This window comes from Gracilinanus agilis, chromosome 2 (genome assembly GCF_016433145.1).
Source record: "Gracilinanus agilis isolate LMUSP501 chromosome 2, AgileGrace, whole genome shotgun sequence".
NCBI classification, from domain to species: Eukaryota; Metazoa; Chordata; class Mammalia; order Didelphimorphia; family Didelphidae; genus Gracilinanus; species Gracilinanus agilis.
In genome coordinates, this window is record NC_058131.1 from 146,552,971 (window position 1) to 146,573,774 (window position 20,804).

At 32.6% G+C, this 20,804-nt stretch overlaps 1 protein-coding gene across 3 annotated transcripts in view; it reads right to left on the reverse strand.

Moving 5' to 3' along the window:
* NAPB (NSF attachment protein beta) overlaps positions 1-20,804 on the reverse strand; it is a 33,776-nt gene that overhangs the window by 549 nt on the left and 12,423 nt on the right. The window contains exons 2-11 of one of the 3 annotated variants that reach the window (XM_044660753.1): positions 13,857-13,936; positions 13,106-13,117; positions 10,188-10,304; positions 8,184-8,230; positions 7,955-8,032; positions 7,777-7,832; positions 7,519-7,603; positions 6,918-7,022; positions 5,783-5,851; positions 4,837-4,887 (exon numbers count right to left, since the gene is read on the reverse strand). In XM_044660753.1, the coding sequence (XP_044516688.1) occupies positions 4,837-4,887; positions 5,783-5,851; positions 6,918-7,022; positions 7,519-7,603; positions 7,777-7,832; positions 7,955-8,032; positions 8,184-8,230; positions 10,188-10,304; positions 13,106-13,117; positions 13,857-13,936 (700 nt within the window). The remainder of the gene's footprint in view (positions 1-4,836; positions 4,888-5,782; positions 5,852-6,917; positions 7,023-7,518; positions 7,604-7,776; positions 7,833-7,954; positions 8,033-8,183; positions 8,231-10,187; positions 10,305-13,105; positions 13,118-13,856; positions 13,937-20,804) is intronic. The other 2 variants (XM_044660752.1, XM_044660754.1) reach the window with 2 other exon arrangements.

A 20,804-nucleotide genomic window follows, 5' to 3' on the forward strand; every position in this document is an offset into this window, starting at 1 on the left:
AATTTGTTTATGTAGAGGGTGCTACTATTTTTAGATTGTCTATAACCATTAACTTAAATATGGGTATTTGGAATAAGAGACCCATGTCAATCAGTAAGTGGATATACCACTGGGGGAACTGAAATTCATTAACAGTAACATTCTCACTAGCAATGAAACCAAAAGTAACGAAATACAGGGCTTCCTAGATTCTAATACCTTAAACTTCACAAAGACTTCCAGGCCACTCTGTAAATGACTAGAAAAGGAGGTGCTTTTTCAGAAAGGGATTATAAATACATCTAATCTAAGTACAGATCAAATAAATTATAAAATGCATCCTGTCATTAAAACGGGGAAGGTGGACACATCTCTGACAACAATTGGTCTTGGCTCCACAAGATTCCTTGTAATGTGTTCTTATGACATGGAGATGGCTCAAGTTTGCTGAAGATTATAACAGGGGAAACATGCTGGCAGATCCCAGCAAATGTGTAAACGTTTTGTGTATGAACCTGACCATAGACTATTCCTGAGACCTTAGGACAAGCCTACAAATTTTAAAGGATAATCACCAATTACCACCAAATTTTAAATATTTTTGGTCACAGAAACTATTTGGAAAGCAAGAAAAGCTTGTAATTTTTGATGAGCAAAGCATATTGAAGTACAGAAGGACGTCTGTATCCAGATAAATTCCAAGACCTACCACAGATGGCTGAAGCTGCAGATAGAAGCAAAAACCTTATGATCTTCATGTGTATGTGCTCTTTCTTCCCCACTTTTGCCCCTTGGCTTGGTACTCCCAGCCCACCACCCCCTGCCCCACAAAACAAAAACTAAAAAAAAAAAAAAGCAAAAATGGAAGCACTGTTGTCTCAGGTGGACTTCCAACACTTGATCATGAATAACTGAAACCATAGAGAGTAAAACTACAAATACAAGGGGGCCCCACTGCACATACTATCATCTAGGGGGTAATCAGAATATTACAATAAACTCTAGTATTTGATGTGATCAATTTGTTTTCTAGCTTAATAGAATATATGATGACTCTATAATGTAATCAATTGAGGCATATCTAGTGATGTTGATTACAATCCACAGTACTTTCCTACCTCCTGTCTACTACCTCTCTTCTAATACAAGGGAAGTATGTCTTGACATTAGCCCTTGAAACAAGATTGGGCATTAATTATAATTACTCTGAATTCTTATATTAGTTAGAATTTTTTAAATTTACATTAAATAGGGACTGGGTTTAGTAATCTAGTTTTTATTTCTTTACTTTCCTTCAGTTTGTAAAAGTTTTTCCACTTTTTTGCATCCCTAATATTCACATATTAAGACAAAATAACATTCTGTATTCCCCCAAGTTTATTGTGCTAATACAAAAAAAAAATACTGTGAGGAATATTTGGGCAGATGTGGGGCATTTCTTTTCATTAATAATTCAACATCTATTATATGCCAGATATTTTCTGTCACTTACCTCCTTAGGGTAGTTCCCAGTCTTGGGATTACTGGGTCAAAGAATATAAAGCATTTAGTAGTTTTTCCCACAAAACTCCAAATTAATTTTCAAATTGACCTCTACAAAAGTATATCAGAATGCCTGGCTTAACAGATAGTCAAAAAAATTATCATTTCTGCCTTAATGTCTTTGCCAATGTGGTATAAACTCAAAAGCTGCTCTGAATTTCAATCGTTTCTTTTTTGCTTGTTTTATTAAAACTGTTTAAATACTACCTACTCTAGAGAGCCTTTTTTGATGTTCCTATTTAGCATCAACTCCCTTCCAAATTTATTCTGTATTTACTTCATGTGAAGAGGTAGCTCTAATATAATGGATAGGATCTTTGGGGTAGAAAGACCTGGCTTAAGGTTCCACCTCTGACAATGCTGTGTGAAGTCATATAACCTCTCAGGTCTCTAGAAAATTCTAAGAGTAGGTTCTAGAAAGGGTGCTGACTTGCATTAGTAGAGGGAGTTCACTTATTTAAGAGCTCCTCAGATCAATGAAATCACATGTTTGGTCCCTATCTGACTGTATAAAGTTTCATATATTCTTAATATATCTATGCATATGTTATCTCCAGTAAGAGAATGTGAGCTTTTTTAAAGCAATGACTTTCATTTTTGTCTTCACATCCCCTTAACCCAGTACTGTATCTGGTATATAGTAGGTGCTCAACGAATGTTTCCTGATTGATAAATTTGTATTTCTTTTTCTCTTTAGTATTTTGAAGCATTTTTTCACAAGTACATCAATAGTTTACACTTTTGCAAACTGAGAACACTTGTTTACTGGGGAATGGCTGTTATATATCTATGTTTGTACTGTATGTATGTCATACTTTTATTTATTTTACTAATCTTATTTTTAAAAATATTTTTTATTTTCCCCCAATTACATGTAAAAACAATTTTTAACATTAAAAATTTTTTTTGAGTTCCAAGTATCATGCTTTTGACAGAGGTATTTAATGTAATGTTTTTGCCCCCTAATTGACAGCTTTTTGGGTGGGTGGGGAAGGCAGTGAAATAGGCCAAAACGCTGCACTAAAGCAATAGGGCAATAAAACTAAAGCAAGAATGGGTGCTTTTTAGCTTTAGATTTATGATCCATATAATCTATGATGTTATAAATGAAAAGTAACAGAGAACTACGACCCTACTACCTCTTTACCTTTTGTTTTGGCTCACATTTACTTGCCTGTTAAAAGAATTTAACACTAGATCAGATCTTTAATTCTAACTGATGGCTAAAAGGTCTACCTAGACATAGGGTTGAAAAGACAATCTTGGGGGCGGCTGGATAGCTCAGTGAATTAAGAGCCAGGCCTAGAGATGGGAGATCCTAGGTTCAAATCTAGCCTCAGATACTTCCTAGCTGTGTGACCCTGGCCAAGTCTCTTAATCTCCATTGCCTAGCCCTTACCACTCTTCTGCCTTGGAACCAACACGCAGTATTGACTCTAGGGTGGAAGGTAAGGGATTAAGGAAAAGAAAAAAGAAAAGAAGAGAAAAGAAAAGAAAAGAAAAGAAAAGAGAAGAGAAAAGAAAAGAAAAAAGAAAAAAGAGAAGAGAAAAGAAAACAGAAGAGAAAAGAAAAGAAAGAAGAGAATTTTATTCTTATCCACATCAAACTTATCCACATTTATTTTCTTATCCACATCAAACTTACTTTGGCATATGGTATAACTGTCTGTCTTAAAGCTATTTTATGTCAAATTGCTTTTCAATTTTCCCAAGAGTCCTTGTCTAATAAGGAGTCCTTTACCTATTAGTTTCTATACTTGGGTTTACAGAATACTAAAATACTATATTCATCTGTTTTCAGGTCTTTCTTATCTTTTTTATTAATGTATGGCTTTGCTTTTTTTTTTTTTGCCAGTATCATCTAGTCCTAATTAACTGTTACTTAATATTACAGTTTGAGATTTGGTAATGTTAGATTCCCTTCATTCTTACTTTTAAAAGCATGATTTTTTGTGCCTTTATCCCCCTCTCAATGTGTTTAGCTATTATTTTGTCTAGAATCATAAAGGAACACCTTATATAGTCTGTTATAGCACTAAAGATTTAAATTAATTTAGAAAGTAACATCATTTCTATTATATGATTCAACCATAAAAAATCATTATTATGTCTCCTCTTATTTCAGTAATGAGTATTTTGTATTTGTATTTATGTTATAAATGTGTCATTAACTAATTCCTACAGGTTATAAATTTTATAGCTTTTTTTGAATGGTATTTTTTTCTCATTTCCTCCTCTTAAAATTAATAGTACACAGAAATATTGATTTTTGTGCCAGCTTTCTTTTTAAAAAATATTCATGATAAACAAATATAAAGTTTCTTGAACCCCAAGTAGTTATCTTCCAACATAATTTACTGTCCTCTCTTCTGCCCACCTTTGCAGTGAAGACATCAAGTGTTGAAGAATATGTGGATTTATTTATTTATTTAACTAAGATGGTTTTATCAAGCTTTTCATGGAATTTCTCTACAATTTCATCCTCTCCATAAGTTGGTATGTAAGACATAATTATCTTCTTGGTAGTTTCCTTTGTCTGTCTCATCATGAGTACTTCAATGAGAGATAAGCAAATGTCAAATGAAATTGTTTTCTGCTCCTTTTGGAAATATAGTAAAACCAACTCTACTAATTTCTTTGGCTCATTAAGAAATTATGAGATATTTTTCCATATAACTTCAACTTCATTTAATCTTTTGATTTCACTTATAGCAAGAATGTCAGTATTGACATTAATCAATTCCCTTAGCAGTACATTTACTTGCCATTTAATGGTTAAAAATGATACTTTAGATTAGTAATACTTAAGTTAATGTTCATAAACAGACTAAAACTGCATTTTTCTTAGCAATCTTTGCTGTTTTACTACCATAACTGCGGAAGCAGACAGAGGTTAAAAAAGGACTTAGTAAGTTTAAAAAAATTTTCATGGGTTGCCGTGATAAAGAATTCATCACCAAGTAGTTACCCTAGTAGTGAAGAACTTCTTCCTTCTAAGTTAGGCTGTTCCTTAAATAGCAGACTTGGTCTTAGTCTTTCACTAAGATTGCATTTTAAGCCTTTCTAGCTTGGTAGGATGTAAGTAAAACTAGAGATTGTTACACTCTGTTGGCATCACCCTAAACAACCATGGGGTTACTTCCATGCTATAAATATGACATATCACATTTGGCAAAAACAATATCCATATCCATGTGAGAACACTGGTTGAGAAAATGTAGACACAGTTACAACCTGAAAACATGAAAAAAAATAATGCAAGTCAAATGTTCAAAAACACCTACTATAGTTACGTAGGTGTAAAAAGCCACTTACCGCTTCAGTATAAGCTTCACTGTTCTGTTCCTCATGAGCTTCTAGCAGTTTCTGGCAATATAAAAATAAGGGCAAAAAGTACTGTATTATCGCAGAATAGAAAAATCAGGAAGATCTGGGTTCTAGGCTAGTGTTTCCTAGTATCTGGCAACTTTTCTGGACCTCAGTTCTTTGATCTATGAAATGAAGGGACAATACTAAGTAATCTCAGAGGCTGGTTCTTGAAGAGTTTCCATACGCCAACATTAGCAGCCTAACTCCTGTTTTTGTGATTGAATCATAAAGATACAGCTTTGTTTCTTGAATTGGAGTATCTAAATCACTTAATATTGCTTGCCATTTCTAAAATACTCTCAGACAATGTCAACATCCCCATAAATTTGAAAACAGTTCTTCAGTAAATCTACAAAAACAATGGGTCTTTATTTCCTGTGTTTTCATTTTTCTAATGTCTTAGAAGTCCATGAGGCTTTTGCTTGACTACATCATGGCCGGCAAAAATATGCCTATGAAAGTAGAAAGTGCCAAGTCTCAAACAACCTAGCAAATTTCACATTCTACAAGTTAGGACCATTTGACACTAAAAGATCAATTTAAGGTTCTATCTCAAAGAGAAAATGTATATCCTCTTAAGTGGGTATTACAAACATGCACATTTTAAAGGTTGTTCACTTGGGAAGAATGTGGGTACATTAAAGAGAACTCTGAACTCAGACTCAGATAAAAGCTGAGTTCAAAATCTGTCTCAACGATTACAAGCTAAGAAACTCTGAGCAAATTACCTAATCTCTTTAAGTCTGATTCCTCATCTGTAAAAATGGGAGTAATAATTAAGTAACTAGATCAAAGAGTTACTTTGAGGATCATATGAAATAAACTGTTTTATACTTTAAAGTAATATACTATGTAAGCTATTATTATCGTTTTCATAGTCAATTTTACTTACTTTTAATAATTTGCATTCCCTTGAATCAGTAAATGCTGGAAACATCTCTTCATATTTTTCAAGTGCAAGCTAGAAAAGAAAGATTATTTTATGCCCTGGTCACTGCTTTTACTATGAAATTTAATCCTGTGATATTTTCCACTCTTTAAGAAACATTACAAAACCTAATAATTAACTGATGAAACATATTTGTTTGTCTCTTATAATATGACCTTGGAAAACATGAAAAAATGAGAAATCCTGTAAGAAGGATGAACATGAGCTTATATAAAATAAACCTGAAAGTTCTCAAGCTAAATAATTTTTCCTCATCTCTCAGATATGCAAAACTGAAGGGGGATCACTTAGCTGCAATGTTTGTCCTCTACTCTTCTAGCTTTGACCATAAAAAGAGAAAACATAAAAAGTTTTTTTCTCATACAGTACAGTTGTGCTATCAAACTCAAATAGAAATAGATCTCTGAGGGCTGAATGCTGATTTAGAAAACCATAAATTAACACTATCTATATTGTAGTATTTTTTCAGTATTATATTTTTACTTCTTTTGTTAAGCTTTTTCCAATTACTTTTTAATCTGGTTCTTGTCGCATTCTAGAATACAATTTTACAGTACAGGATCAAAATGAACTGTACTTAACATGGTATTTGAATTTAGAAGAGAGGGATACTTCTCGTGTAGCTTACTTACTTTTGTTTCCCAAATAAGAGCTGGTACAAACTTATCTAAAATTGTTGTTCTGATATTCTACTATCAATCAATTTTTTTTGTTTCTTATTGATTCCCTTCTTCTACTTTCTCCTAATTTTCATTCCCCATCAAATTCAAATATAGTGATTAAGGAGTTGTGGAATCCTTGTCAGGTTTCATGAGGTGGGGATCTATTCCAGTTCCTTCTTGTTCTCTGCTAAAGTTCTGGTTTGCACATAATAAAACCTTGCTTTATTTTTTATAGTCTAGACCAAAATGGAATGTATGACATCTAATTTTAGCAGTAATTTTTATTTATAATTTGTTTAAAAGCATAGAGATTAGATATGCTAATGAAAACAATGATATTAACACAATTGAAGGTGGCAAAAGTTTGTTTTAGTTGTTATAACAGATTAGAAAAATATTCCTTTAAAACTACTAACCTTAGCATTCAATTCATCAACAATGAAGTGACAAAGGGCTGCTTTAAAGAAGTAATCTTTTGCACTGTACTTCAACAAAGGATTGTCCATAGTGTTTGCCCCAACCTAGTCAGAGAAATTATTTAGTTAGTAATATTGATATACCATAATCATGCAAGGAAGAAAAAAGTAAGTATCTTTTACATTAAAAGCAAGTCTACCTTTTACATTAACTAATATGGAGTATTCCTAGGATCATAGGTCTATAGCAAGAAGGGATTTCAGAAACTCATTTCATTTCACAGATTAGGAAATAAAGGACCATTTGCCCAAAGTGACTTGGCCAAAGTTACACAGGCTCTCTGACTCTAGACAGTGGCCTATTAAGTTTTGAAAACTCTCTAACCAGGTAAACTTTGTTCCCTAGTCTAGTATAATGAAATATTACTAGACAGAGACCAATATCACTGATTTGTAGCAAAGCACCTATGCAAATACAAAAAATAATCAAAGAAACTTCATGTAATTCAATAAGCATTCCTGAAATGGAGGAATCTATAATTAATTTTAAAAGGACCTGGAAAGGCATATAGTATAAAATGATGCCTATAAATGTACTAACCTGCTCATAGATTTCAATTGCTTTCTGATATTGTTCTAGTTGAGCTGCATATGCTGCCACCTTCAGAAGACACTTGTTGGCTGAACTGAAAATCAAGAATCATAGAGTTAAAGATAGATAACATCCTAAAAAGGAAAAAGTTAGCTAAAATGACTTATTCCTATGAAAATGTTTTAATCAATTTGTAAAACTGATCAAAATTGAACATCTGCCAACTTTAGCACATGCATCAAAAACAAATTTTCAAAGGAAACTTGCCTGTTTGATTCTTCTCCTTTATAATAGTCAGCTGATTGCTCATAATGTGCAATAGCCTGAAAGCAAAACAAATATACTTTCAATTAAAGACCCGTATTAAATCATGACTTTTTTTAACATTCTACCTAAGGACAGGCAGCAAGGTGGCTCAGTGTATAGAGAGCTATCACAAACTTACCTTCTCAATGTCTACCAGCTCAGTTTCATATATCTCAGCAATGGTAATATGATGCTTGGCTGCAATTGTAAATCTTCCCTGGGAAGAAAAACAAAAACAGGGGTTCGTCTATCATATTCATTTGTTTTCCTCCATATCAGTTTGGGAAAAAAAGTGGAAAAAAAAAGAATAATTCTCCAAGCCATCTCTGATTCCACCCCACAGCCACTCAAGCAATGCAATTTCTTACCATGTCTGTGTAAATATCGATGGCTGCATTTAAGCAGTTGATAGCCTCTGAAGCGTTTTAAGGAAAACAATGAGAAATCCATTCAGTCAAATGGGTTTAAAATGAAATTTTTTTCATGGCTCTTACAAGAATAATAATTAGGTATAATGTGGGGATGGAAGATGGATAGGGAAGTTAGTAAAAAGCAAACATAATCATGCAAAAGTCCAGTTGTAATAGCGTGGCTTTGTTCCCAGCTGCTACAATGTAAATTAAGGAATTATAGCTTATATTAGCATTATTTGGCTTATTTACTTATAACCTTTAAATGAGGATTCCATCCAGATGAAAGACTGCATCATAAAAAAAAAAACAAAATCATGGGATCGTTAATATTAACTTGGGTCAGTTGTAATTTAAATCAAAAATAGAATAGAAAGATTATCCTCTTTTGGATTCAAATGAGTCATAACTAGAAGATACAGCATCATCCCTATCACTGAGCCACAAGAAAGGTAAGTAGCACAAGTTTTATTCTCCTTGCAGTTCAACTCAAAAAGATTTTGATCAAATTCCTTAGGGCAAAGAAAGTCTACATTTTCTAGCATGTTCAAGAAAGTTTGTGACTATGTTCTTTTAAACATCATCTACATAAGACACTAGGGAAAAATGCTTCAAAAATATACAACTTCAATAATAAAGGCTATTAGAAAACTTTATATGGCATAAAAGTATTCAGTATCATAAAGTGAAAATATCTGTAATGGATTTTTTTTCTGTTTAATTTTTATTCTTTATGCTTCTGAGGGGGAAATATCTGTAATGAATTTTTAAAACTTCAAATACATTGATGGAATGCATAAATGATGGTCCAAAGAGCATCCTGAGGGACATTCCTTACAAGAGGAAAGTAGGGTCAGAGAACATCTGAAGCAAAATGGAGAAAATTAGCATATGTTTAAATTTTTAATTGACATGTAACATGTATTTTTAACGTGTGCATATATCCATATGTATATTTAAATATACATGTGTGCATTTATATTATTAATGCTTTTGGGAGATTTGATTATAAACTTTCTTATTTAATATTTTAGAGGAACTATAGCTAGCATTGAAAATATTCTCATTAAATTTCTGGTTACTTCATGTGGAAAAGTGTGGAAAGCAATGCTCTAGAGAAGTAAAAGAAGTTACATTAAATGATTTGTGAAAATTTTATAGCACCATAAGTTAAAATTATTAGTATTATTACTTAGTATTACATGTTAAGAGAAGAAAGGCCTAACTGAGAGTTCTTAGTGGGATAGTAATTAATATTTTTATTTGCCAAGTGTATTAATAACTTTTACAGAGGTCTTTTTTTATTTGAAAAACAAATTCATTAAAAAAATTTACCCCATGTACACCAAATATAAAAATCAAAATATCTTGAAAAATCAATTTCAAAACTGAAATATAACTATATGTACCACCTCATTCTATAACTAGTTATGGGGAGTAAAAAAATTTCTATAAGAGTTACAAATTTATTTTAAAATATATTTCAATCTTACATAATAGTATAATCCTCTACAAGAGAGGATAATTTTAGGACATAATTAAAGACCCAAACATGCTACTTATATACTCCAAAATGTAAATAGGTCAAAGCTTCTATGGCAAGACAGTAAGAACATATAAAGCATATATATGTATATATATAAATTCAATATTGCCAATAAATATCATTAGTTGCAGCAACTATGTTTACAACAACAAAATCAAAATAATTTACTTTTTGTCCATATACTACTTCTAAATATTTGTATAAGTAAATAAGGGTTCCATAAATCTAAACTATGAAAAAGAACTCAAATATTCTAAATTAGGTTATATTTCCTTTCTTGTTAAAAAGATGAAAATAAAATATTCTAGAAGTAGTAGAAAGACTTTGCTAATGTTCTGTCTAAATAAACATCTAAAAATAAGTAAACATTAACCAGAATTAAGCAGATATTGGGTGCATATTATTCTGGATCTTACCTTGTGGATCTGCCTTTTTATAAGCATTTCCAGCATCTACAAAACTTGTAGCAGAATCATGTTTGCTTTGTAGTTGCATATGGAGCTTGGCAGCCTGACAAAAGGCATTTCCTGCAGCTAGAAAAGCAAAAAAAAAAAAATTGTATTTCTCCAGGTGTGTTAAATACCCAGAGGTCTAGAGCTATAGCAATCTGATCTATTTTTTTTAAGTAGTAAATTTCAATGAAAGAGTATTCTAAATCAGAAACAAATAAAAACAGATTCAAGAATAAATAGAACCCACCCAAATTACCTGATTCTACACCCAAAAGAATGTTAAATGAAGGTAAAATAATATTTCAATAGGGCAGTTAATTCTATAGGAAAACTTCTAACCAAAGTAGAGGTATATATTCTGAAGGTGGGGAATATGCAGAAATCACCAGAAAGGGAAGGCTAGAATTTTCTTATGTCTTAGGAAGTAATAAACTGGGGTGTAAAAGAAACCATAAGGGTAGGAAAGTTGGAGGAGAAGACAAGTGAGGCTGGACTCAGAAGAATAGTCTACCTATACTGAATGTTATAATGGGGTTTGATTATAAATAACTCACATAGTCATTTGGATCAAGCAACAAGATGAAATAATGTATGTAAAGTGTATTATTAACTTTAAAATCCTTGGGGGCAGCTGGGTAGCTCAGTGGATTAAGAGCCAGACCTAGAGATGGGAGGTCCTAGGTTCAAATCAGGCCTCAGACACTTCCCAGCTGCGTGACCCTGGCCAAGTCACTTGACCCCCCATTGCCCACCTTTACCACACTTCCGCCTTGGAGCCAATGCACAGAATTTAAGGGTTTAAAAAAAAACCAACTTTATAATCTTAAAAAAAATGTTATTATAGTATGGTGGAAAGAGCACCAAATTTTAGAGTCAGATCATGGGTTTGAATATATACTTTCTACCTGTATGAACATGGGCAATTAACCTTTGCTCTCATGTTCGCTGTCTATAAAAGGAAGGGTTATATACAAAAAGTGAGGGGGAAGGAATGGGACTTCCAAGGTCCCTTCTAGTTCTACTACATCTATATATTTATGATTACTATAAAACCTAATAATGTTACTGTAAAATATGTTTTTTTGGAACCATGCCATATAGGATATAACTGTACAGATTTTTACAATTTTATAGGCTCCGTCCCTTTAAGTATGGCAGTTCATAAGTAACAACTTTCATTTCAAAAGATATTTTTTATTTTCCCAATTACATGTAATAACAATTTTAAACATGTTTTCTGAACAAAATTCTCTCTCTCTCTCTCTCTCTCTCTCTCTCTCTCTCCCTCACTCTCTCTCCGTCCTCCTTTTCCTCCTCCTCCCTCCATGATATGGTAAGTAATTTGATATGGATAATATATTTTAGACCATGCAAAACATATTTCCATACTTGTCATGTTGTGAGAGTATACTCATATAAAACCAAAACCCCAAAATAAAAAATATATGCAAAATAAAATGAAAATGGTATGCTTCGATCTGCATGCTGACTCCATCAGTTCTTTTCTGGAATTATTTTAGATCGTTATATTGCTGAGAATAGCTAAATCTTTCATAGGACAACCATTATTTTAAAAAATAGTAGCCAATATAGCTCAACTCCTTCAAACTTAATTTAAAAATTAATACAACAGAAATACCACATAGATGCTATGGGACACCAGGAAGAGAGTGAGTTCAGTACATACAAAAACTGCTAAGAAAGGCTTCAGGGAAAAGGTAGGACTTGAAATTGGTCTAGGAAGATCTGTAAGATTTATACACAGATGAAGAATTAGGAAAGGTACTTCTATGTAAGGGAGCTAGATTGTTGTGCAAATTGAAAAAAACCTAATATTGTCAAGGGACAATAAAGAATACTTGGACTATATAAGATAGTAATGAATAGAAATGCAAAGGAAGATACTGACCTCTTTCAAGGCAGTCATATTTTTAATCATTATATTTCTTTATGTGGTTATTTAATACTTGCCTATCCAATTTGTATCTAAAATAGGCTACCTTATTAAGGATCACAAAGAAAAACATTCAAATAAAAGAACTTATACAATTAAAAACACTAATGACTAACACCTACAGAATGTTCTCAAACTATGAGTAATACATTCAATTATAGCTGTCTGCATTCAGCCCAACATCTGAGAGTTTTCCATCTTTCTCTGCTTTCTCCAAAAACCAAAAATATATTGACTCTAAATACTGCACATTTGTTTTTCTACTTTTAAAAAAATTACTATTTTTTATTATTTGTAATCACATTTCTATAATGGCCAGGTGAAATCTATTAAAAATTCCAAAGACAAAGGTACATATGGAACTCACAGTTAATCAGCTAAGCTAATTTCTTTAAATATAAATATAGGCTTTAAAACAACTGAACTTTATTTTCTCTCAATATGACACGATATTTTCAGGTTTGTATAATGCATTAATATCATGAAACGAGCAACACATAATATGTAGATCTATCTCTTCTTGGAGACAGTAGTTCAAAAAATATCAGTACTTGGGTAAGTAGACATTGCAATTACTAATTTGGACACATAAAAATATGTAATATAGATTTTTGTTAGAAATTTAAGTAAAAAGTAATTAGTACAAAAGAAAAGTGTCAGATGTTAGTAAATAAAATTAATTCTGTGGATGAATACAATTAAACAGTTAGCTTTCTCATAAGCTCCATATGTTTTGACAGAACAGGAAAAGAAGGTACAAAGAGTATGTGGACTAGCCCCAAAAACCTTTTTAAATCCAAATAGATATTATATGATTTAGGATAAATTATAATTAAAAAAAAGTTACAGTAGTATCTTAACAACAGTAACCATTTTGTTTCTACTAAAACAAAAATACAAGACAAAAACAAAAACTTCCTATCTTAACATGAAGAAATAACTTTGGTTTCAGAAGAGAAAATTTACAGCTCAACTTTATTTCTTTCTAAAACTAGCCTTAGAAAAAATAGTCATTCATTTAGAAAGAATAACTCATTTGGGGAAATGAAATATGAAAGCTAATTTTATTAAATTTACTATTTTTGAATCTGTATTAATAAAGGACTGATGTAAGGAAAAAAATGAGGACTAATGTTTATATTTAATCAATTTTACCATTGTTACAATTTCCAAAGAAATACTTATCTCAATAGGAATTGATGGTGATTAATGGCCATTGCCATCTGGTTCACAAGAATTAAACATTTTTTTTCATTGGTAACATAAATGTTTCTTTAAAATGTTTTAAAATGCTTTTTATAATTACTCCTTTCTGATACAATTTGAAAGAAATTATGATGACAGTTATTCTTTTTTAACTTATATTTTAAATCATTAGTTAACATTTACTGAATGCCCGCTGTATTAGTTAAGAGAAAACAAAGTAGCGATAGTTTCCAGTTCTTAAAAAATTAAACTAAGTTACTTTTTGCTTATGTTTATTATTTCACTAGGACAGGTCTTTAGTTGTCATACTTTCACATGACAATTTATTAACCATCTATGTACTTTCATGGTGCTTGCAATCTGGGATTTAAGTGTGCATATAGTCCTTTTCTCTAAATAGATCTTAACGGAGAGTGTCATTTCTTGCTCTGAAAATACTGATCTGTCTTTAAAAACAAAAAACCCATACATACCACTCCAGTTTTTGGCCATCTTGAACATGTTTGCAGCTCTTGTATACATTTCACATGCCTCTTCTATTCTTGTATTTCCTCTAAGAAAATTTAAAAAAGACAAAGTTATTCTTGCCTCTGCAAATAAAACTGTCATTCTTACATGAGTTACGTCTATCCTGACACTTCTCTTTCTTCCTATTCTGCCCCTAATATTCTTTTCATTTTGGGAAAGAGTGAGTAGCAGAGAATGAGAAGCCACAGATAGGCATGCCATTATATTATTCTTTTTTTTCTTCCCCAAACCTTTTAAAATTTCCCCCCAATCTTCTTAGGGAACTACTGTCCATTCAGTCTCTTGGGTTGCCAGTATCACCCTTAACTCCTTACTCAACTGGAAAGTTTTTCCTTCAAAGTTATCAATGATATCTTTGTTGACATATCAGATGGTCTTTTTTCAACCTTCATCCTTTTTAAGCACTCAGTATTTTCTACTATTTGTTATTCTCTTTTCCTAGATAATTATTCTTTCCTGAATTGTAAGACTGCTCTCTTATTTCTCCTAACTGTGTGACTATTCCTTCTTTAGTCACCTTTTCTGGATTATCATCTATATCACACTCTGTAATTGTGGAACCTACACAAAAAACTCTATCCTGAGATCTCTTCTCTTCTTTCTGAATACTTTCTTGGTAATTCCATTGGCTCCTATATATTTATCTTCCTTTTGCAAAGATAACTCCCAGATCTACAAATCCACCCCTACTCTCTCACCCTGACCTCTAGTTCAACATCACTGCCTGGAAGACATTCTATGTCACAAAAGCATCTCAAATTTAATATTTCCAAATCAAAACTCATTACTTTTCTCCCAAAAATCACTTTTTAAAAATTTTTCTTATTTCTGTCGAAAGTATCATCATTCTTCTAGTCATCCAAATTAACAATGAGGGCATTATTCTTCCTCACTTCACAAATACAACCAGTTACCAAATCTTTTCATTTCTAACAGAAAAATATTCCTTCAGTATCGCTAATTCTCTAATTACATTAGTTGAGGCCATTATTACCTTTCAAATGGTTGCAATAGCCTCCTTATTTGTCTTCCTGACTCTCCCTCTCTAATCCATTCTACACATAGCTGCCAAAATGATTTTCTATATACATATATATATGTGTGTGTATATATATATATATTTTTTTTTATTTTTTTTTGCCACGTTACTGACTCTTGGATCAAATATTATTACATCTTTATTTCATCCTCTAACTTTTATTTTAACATCAATCTGGTTCAAATTTAAAAAAAAAGTCTAAAGATCATTAGTAAACTATGACACACAGTTGGATAGCCAACCCACTGAATTACTAAAACAGTTCCCATATTTAGAACAATCACAGCCAATAGACAATGAGAATTCAACAGGAAGAAGACTATAAGCCACATTCCAATTGGGAAATTGAATAGTGTTTTCAACACTCCCAAGTTGCTCCTTGGCACACAACAAACATCTTACTTAAATATAAATGTTCTGCAAGTGATCTTGTATGGCTTCAAATCTCAGAATGCCACAATCTTTGAAGAAGCAAAGTCATAGATAAGCTAATAACAAAAGAGAGATTCACAGTGAGTGCCTAAAGGTTATAACATTATTTCCAGTGAAAAGTGTATATCCATGTAATTATATAAAATATATCACTAGGTAAAAAATGTTTCAGAAGAGAAATAAAGAAATTTTAGGAATGTACTTTGATCAGAAATCAGGGATTGTAATGCAGAAATGAAAACCAAACAGCAGTATATAACTTAGATATGACAGACATCATATCCAGAGAAATAGTGATGTTAGGAAAGAAAATAACAGATTGGAAATGCAAAAATATAGAACTAGAAGAAAAAATGACAGCAGAGAAACAAAAAGAAACATTAAAAGAATGCATAAGGATCAGCTAGGTGGCTCAGTAGATTGAGAGCTAGGCCCAAACATGGGAGGTCTTGAGTTCAAAACTAGCCTCCAACATTTCCTAGCTGTAAGACCCCTGGGCAAGTCACTTAATTCCCATTGTCTATCCCTTATTATTTTTTTGTCACTTAGACCTTTTTTCACATTGAAGAAGCTTCTCTGATGTTATTTCCCTTCATGACTGTTATACTTTGCAAGAACCTGAGATCTCTAATCCCAACCCTACACTATGCTTCTTCTGATAATTCAGTGAATCCCTGCCTACAAGAATCTGGACTATTTTTTAACTGAAAATTTTTATTTAATTAATTGATTTGGAATATTTTTCCATGGTTACATGACTTATGTTCTTTCCCTCCCCTCCTCCGGCCCCCACCCCTCCGTGGCCAATGAGTAATTCTACTGGGTTTTACATATGTCATTGATAAAGACCTATTTTCATATTATTAATATTTGCATTAGGGTGATCGTTTAGAGTCTACATCCTCGATCATGTCCCCATTGACCCATATGATCAAGCAGTTTTTTTTCTTCTGTGTTTCTACTTCCATAGTTCTTTCTCTGGATGTGGATAGCATTTTTTCTTATAAGTCCCTCAGAATTTTCCTGGATTATTGCATTGCTGCTAGTAGAAAAGCCCATTACATTTGACTGTGCCATAGTGTATCAGTCTCTGTGTACAACGTTCTCCTGGTTCTGTTCCTTTCACTCTGCATCAATTCCTGGAGGTCTTTCCAGTTCACATGGAATTCCTCGAGTTCATTATTCCTTTGAGCACAATAGTATTTCATCAACAACAGATACCACAATTTGTTTAGCCATTTCCCAATTGAAGGACACTCCCTCATTTTCCAATTTTTTGCCACCACAAAGAGTGCAGCTATAAGTATTTTTGTACAAGTCTTTTTCCTTATGATTTCTTTGGTGTATAAACACAGCAGTGGTATGGCTGGGTCAAAGGGCAGGCAGTCTTTCAGAGCTCTTTGGACATCGTTCCAAAATGCCCTCCAGAATGGTTGGATCAATTCACACTCTACCAGCAGTGCATTAATGTCCCAATTTTTGCCACATCCCCTCAACATTTATTACTTTCCTTTGCTATCATTTTAGTCAGGCTGTTAGGTGTGAGATGTTACCTTGGAGTTGTTTTGATTTGCATTTCTCTAATTATAAGAGATTTTTATGTGCTTATTGATAATTTTGATTTCTTTATCTGAAAATTGCCTATACATGTCCCTTGCCCATTTATCGAATGGGGAATGGCTTGATTTTTTGTACAATTGATTTAGCTCCTTATAAATCGTAGTAATTAGACCTTTGTCAGAGGTTTTTGTTATAAAGATTTTTTTCCCAATTTGTTACTTCCCTTCTAATGTTGATTGCACTGGTTTTCTTTGTACAAAACCTTTTTAATTTAATGTAATAAAAATTATTTATTTTACATTTTGTAATATTTTTCTAACTCTTGCTTGGCCTTAAAATCTTTCTTTTCCCATAGATCTGACAGGTAAACTATTCTATGTTCACATAATTTACTTATATTTTCCTTCTTTATATTCAAGTCATTCACCCATTCTGAATTTATCTAGGTGTAGGGTGTGAGATACTGATCTAAACCTAATCTCTCTCATATTGTTTTCCAATTTTCTCAGCAGTTTTTGTCAAATAGTGGATTTTTGTCCCCCAAACTGGGCTCTTTGGGTTTATCATATACTGTCTTGCTGATGTTATTTTCCCCAAGTCTATTCAACCGATCTTCCCTTCTGTCTCTTAACCAATACCAAATTGTTTTGATGACTACTGCTTTATAGTACAATTTTAGATCTGGTAGTGCTAGTTTCTCATCCTTCACATTTTTTTTTCCATTATTTCCCTTGATATTCTTGATCTTTGTTCTTCCAAATGAACTGTTATAGTTTTTTCTAATTCAGTAAAAACGTTTCTTGGTAGTTTGATAGGTATGGCACTGAATAAGTAAATTAATTTAAGTAGGATTGTCATTTTTAGTATGTTAGCTCATCCCACCCACGAGCAATTAATGTTTTTCCAATTGTTTAAATCTAATTTTAATTGTGTGGAAAGTGTTTTGTAGTTGTGAAGAACTTGGGCTTTAAAGAACTATACTTTGCCTAAAGAATGATTCTGCCTGCTATGAGAGAGGAATGCATACCAACTTCAGTGGTCATTTATTAATCCAGTAACATAATACTCTGAGAATTAGAGTCCTAACAAATCTTCCCAGAGGGCTAACTAGAAGCTACATGGGTAATATGTAAAAGTCTTTAAGGATGGGGAAGATAAATATCTTATCTACTGACTACTGGGAGGCCATGTCCCCTTCAGTCACTCTTTATTTTGTCCCTCGCATCATCACTAGCCTTGAGATTATTTGTCCCCTCACAATATATTATAAGGAAAGGCTTCAGGTCCTCTCTAATTAGTAGGCCTCTTTCCCCCAAGATGGTTTAAAAAGCTCCTTTCTAAAATGTCCTGGGCCCTATATAAATTCGGTAAATGACTTAAATATAAAGAGTTATGTCATAAATAAATTAAATGAATATAGAATAGTATATCTGTCAGATGTGTGGGAAAGGAAGGAATTTAAGACCAAGCAAGAGATAGAGAACATTACAAAATGTAAAATGAATGACTTTGATTATATCAAATAAAAAAGGGTTTGTATGAACAAAACCAATGAAACCAAAATTAGAAGGAAAGCAACAAATTGGGGGAAAAAATTGATAACAAAACTCTCTGACAAAGGCTTAATTTCCCAAATATATAAGGAACTAAGTCAAATTTACAAAAAATCAAGCCATTCCCCAATTGACAAATGGTCAAGGGAAATGAATAGGCAGTTTTCACATGAAGAAATCTAAATACCTCCCGATTAGAGAAATGCAAATAAAAACAACTCTGAGGTACCACCTCACACCTAGCAGATTGGCTAATATGGCAGCAAAGGAAAGTGATTAATATTTGAGGGGATGTGGCAAAATTGGGACATTAATGCATTGCTGGTGGAGTTGTGAATTGATCCAGCCATTCTGGATGGCAATTTGGAACTATGCCCAAAAAGCTCTAAAAGACTGCCTGCCCTTTGATCCAGCCATACCACTGCTGGATTTGTACCCCAAAGAAATAATAAGGAAAATGACTTGTACAAAGATATTTATAGCTGCACTCTTTGTGGTGGCAAAAAATTGGAAAACGAGGGTATGCCCTTCAATTGGGGAATAGCTGAACAAATTGTGGTATCTGTTGTTGATGGAATACTATTGTGCTAAAAGGAATAACGAACTGGAGGAATTCCATGTGAAGTGGAATGACCTCCAGGAACTGATAGTTATACACAGAGATTGATACATTGTGGCACAATCGAATATAATAGCCTTTTCTACCAGCAGCAATGCAATGACCCAGGACAATCCTGAGGAACTGAGAAAACTACCCACAAGTCTGAATATTGGCTCAGATTGCATGAGATACTTCTTACCCTGTAGAGATGATTTTGACCTTTGAGAGGTTCTATCACTGGAACTGTGGTTCTAATGTTCCTGGTTTAAATCCTTTCTATTATCACTACTTGGCTTCAGTAGAGCCACTGTGAACTATCTATATCACTTTCATTACACACATTTCATTTTTTTTAGAAGACTCATATTGTTTGTTTTTTTTAAATCTTTCTTTTAATTTGTACTTAACTTCTCTATACAAATGCTACTTGCCACCTAACTCATGTATTTCTTAAGTCAAAGGTATTTAATGGTCTTAAATTCATTTAGACAGTTAAGATCCCCATGAAGACTTCTGGTATCTTGCCAGAAGGGGTGGGATGTGGTAATACTGATTGTTTTACAAAGGTAGGGCTAGTTTCCTTATAAAGGGGCTTGGGGAGCTTATATTTCTAAAATTTGACTCAGTATTGCTAACCTGACCAAGTTGAAGAAGTGTAAAATTTTTTAGAATAAAGTAAAATAACTGATATTAAATGAATAAACTGACTTTAAATTAATTGGCATTATCACAAACCTTTCAACATATATCTTTTTTAAAACTTTGAATATATACTATGTTCTCCCTTTTCTGCAATAATTTTATTATACATTATCTGACACTGAGTTTACAAGACATAAGACACATTCTTTACTTCATCATGAAATCATACTTTTATCTACTGGAGCATCTTTTACAAATACTCACTTTCCCAAGACTAGCCTTACTTATAGCAGAGAGATTTTTAATGGGATTTAAATCAGGTGAGTTCCTAGGCCATAAAACCATTTTATTTTTATCACTTGCACACATTTCTTAACCCTTCATATTAATGCAGAATGGTGCAACATCATGTTGTAATATTTCATCTCCTTTTGTGATTTTAATTCCAGAAAGGTTTTGCTTCTTAGTATATCAAGATATTAATCAATGTTCCTTATTCCTTGATGAGAGCAAATTCACAGAACTGCTAGAAGTTACAATCCCCCAAAAAATTTTAAGGGGATATTTTAGAGTCTGAGAAATATGCCCAGGTTTAATTACTTTGACTTCTTCTGACAATAGTTTTTTGCATGTCCTTGAATGAAAAAATTTCTTCCAATAAAGGTAATCTATTTCCAGTATCCAGTATTCCAGTCTTTGTACTTATCTTGCCAATGGCAAAAATGTCCTTATTCTTAGTCATTGTTATCTTTTTTTTTTTAAACTAGTTTTCTTGCTATTAAAGAAGCCTATACTGTACCAGTGATGGCAAACCTTTTAGAGACAAAACTGCAATCTTCACACCACATGTGAGTCCCCCCACTCCCTGCCTTACTCCAGACAGGGAAGGGAGGAAATGTTCCCACTGGGCTGCTGGGCAGAGGGGCAAGTCATTTGAAAAACATCAGGCACATGTGGATAAGGGGAGGGATGCAGCCCCCCTCTAGCACACATGTCATAGGTTCACTATATACATGTATATATATATATATATATATATATATATATATATATATATATATATATA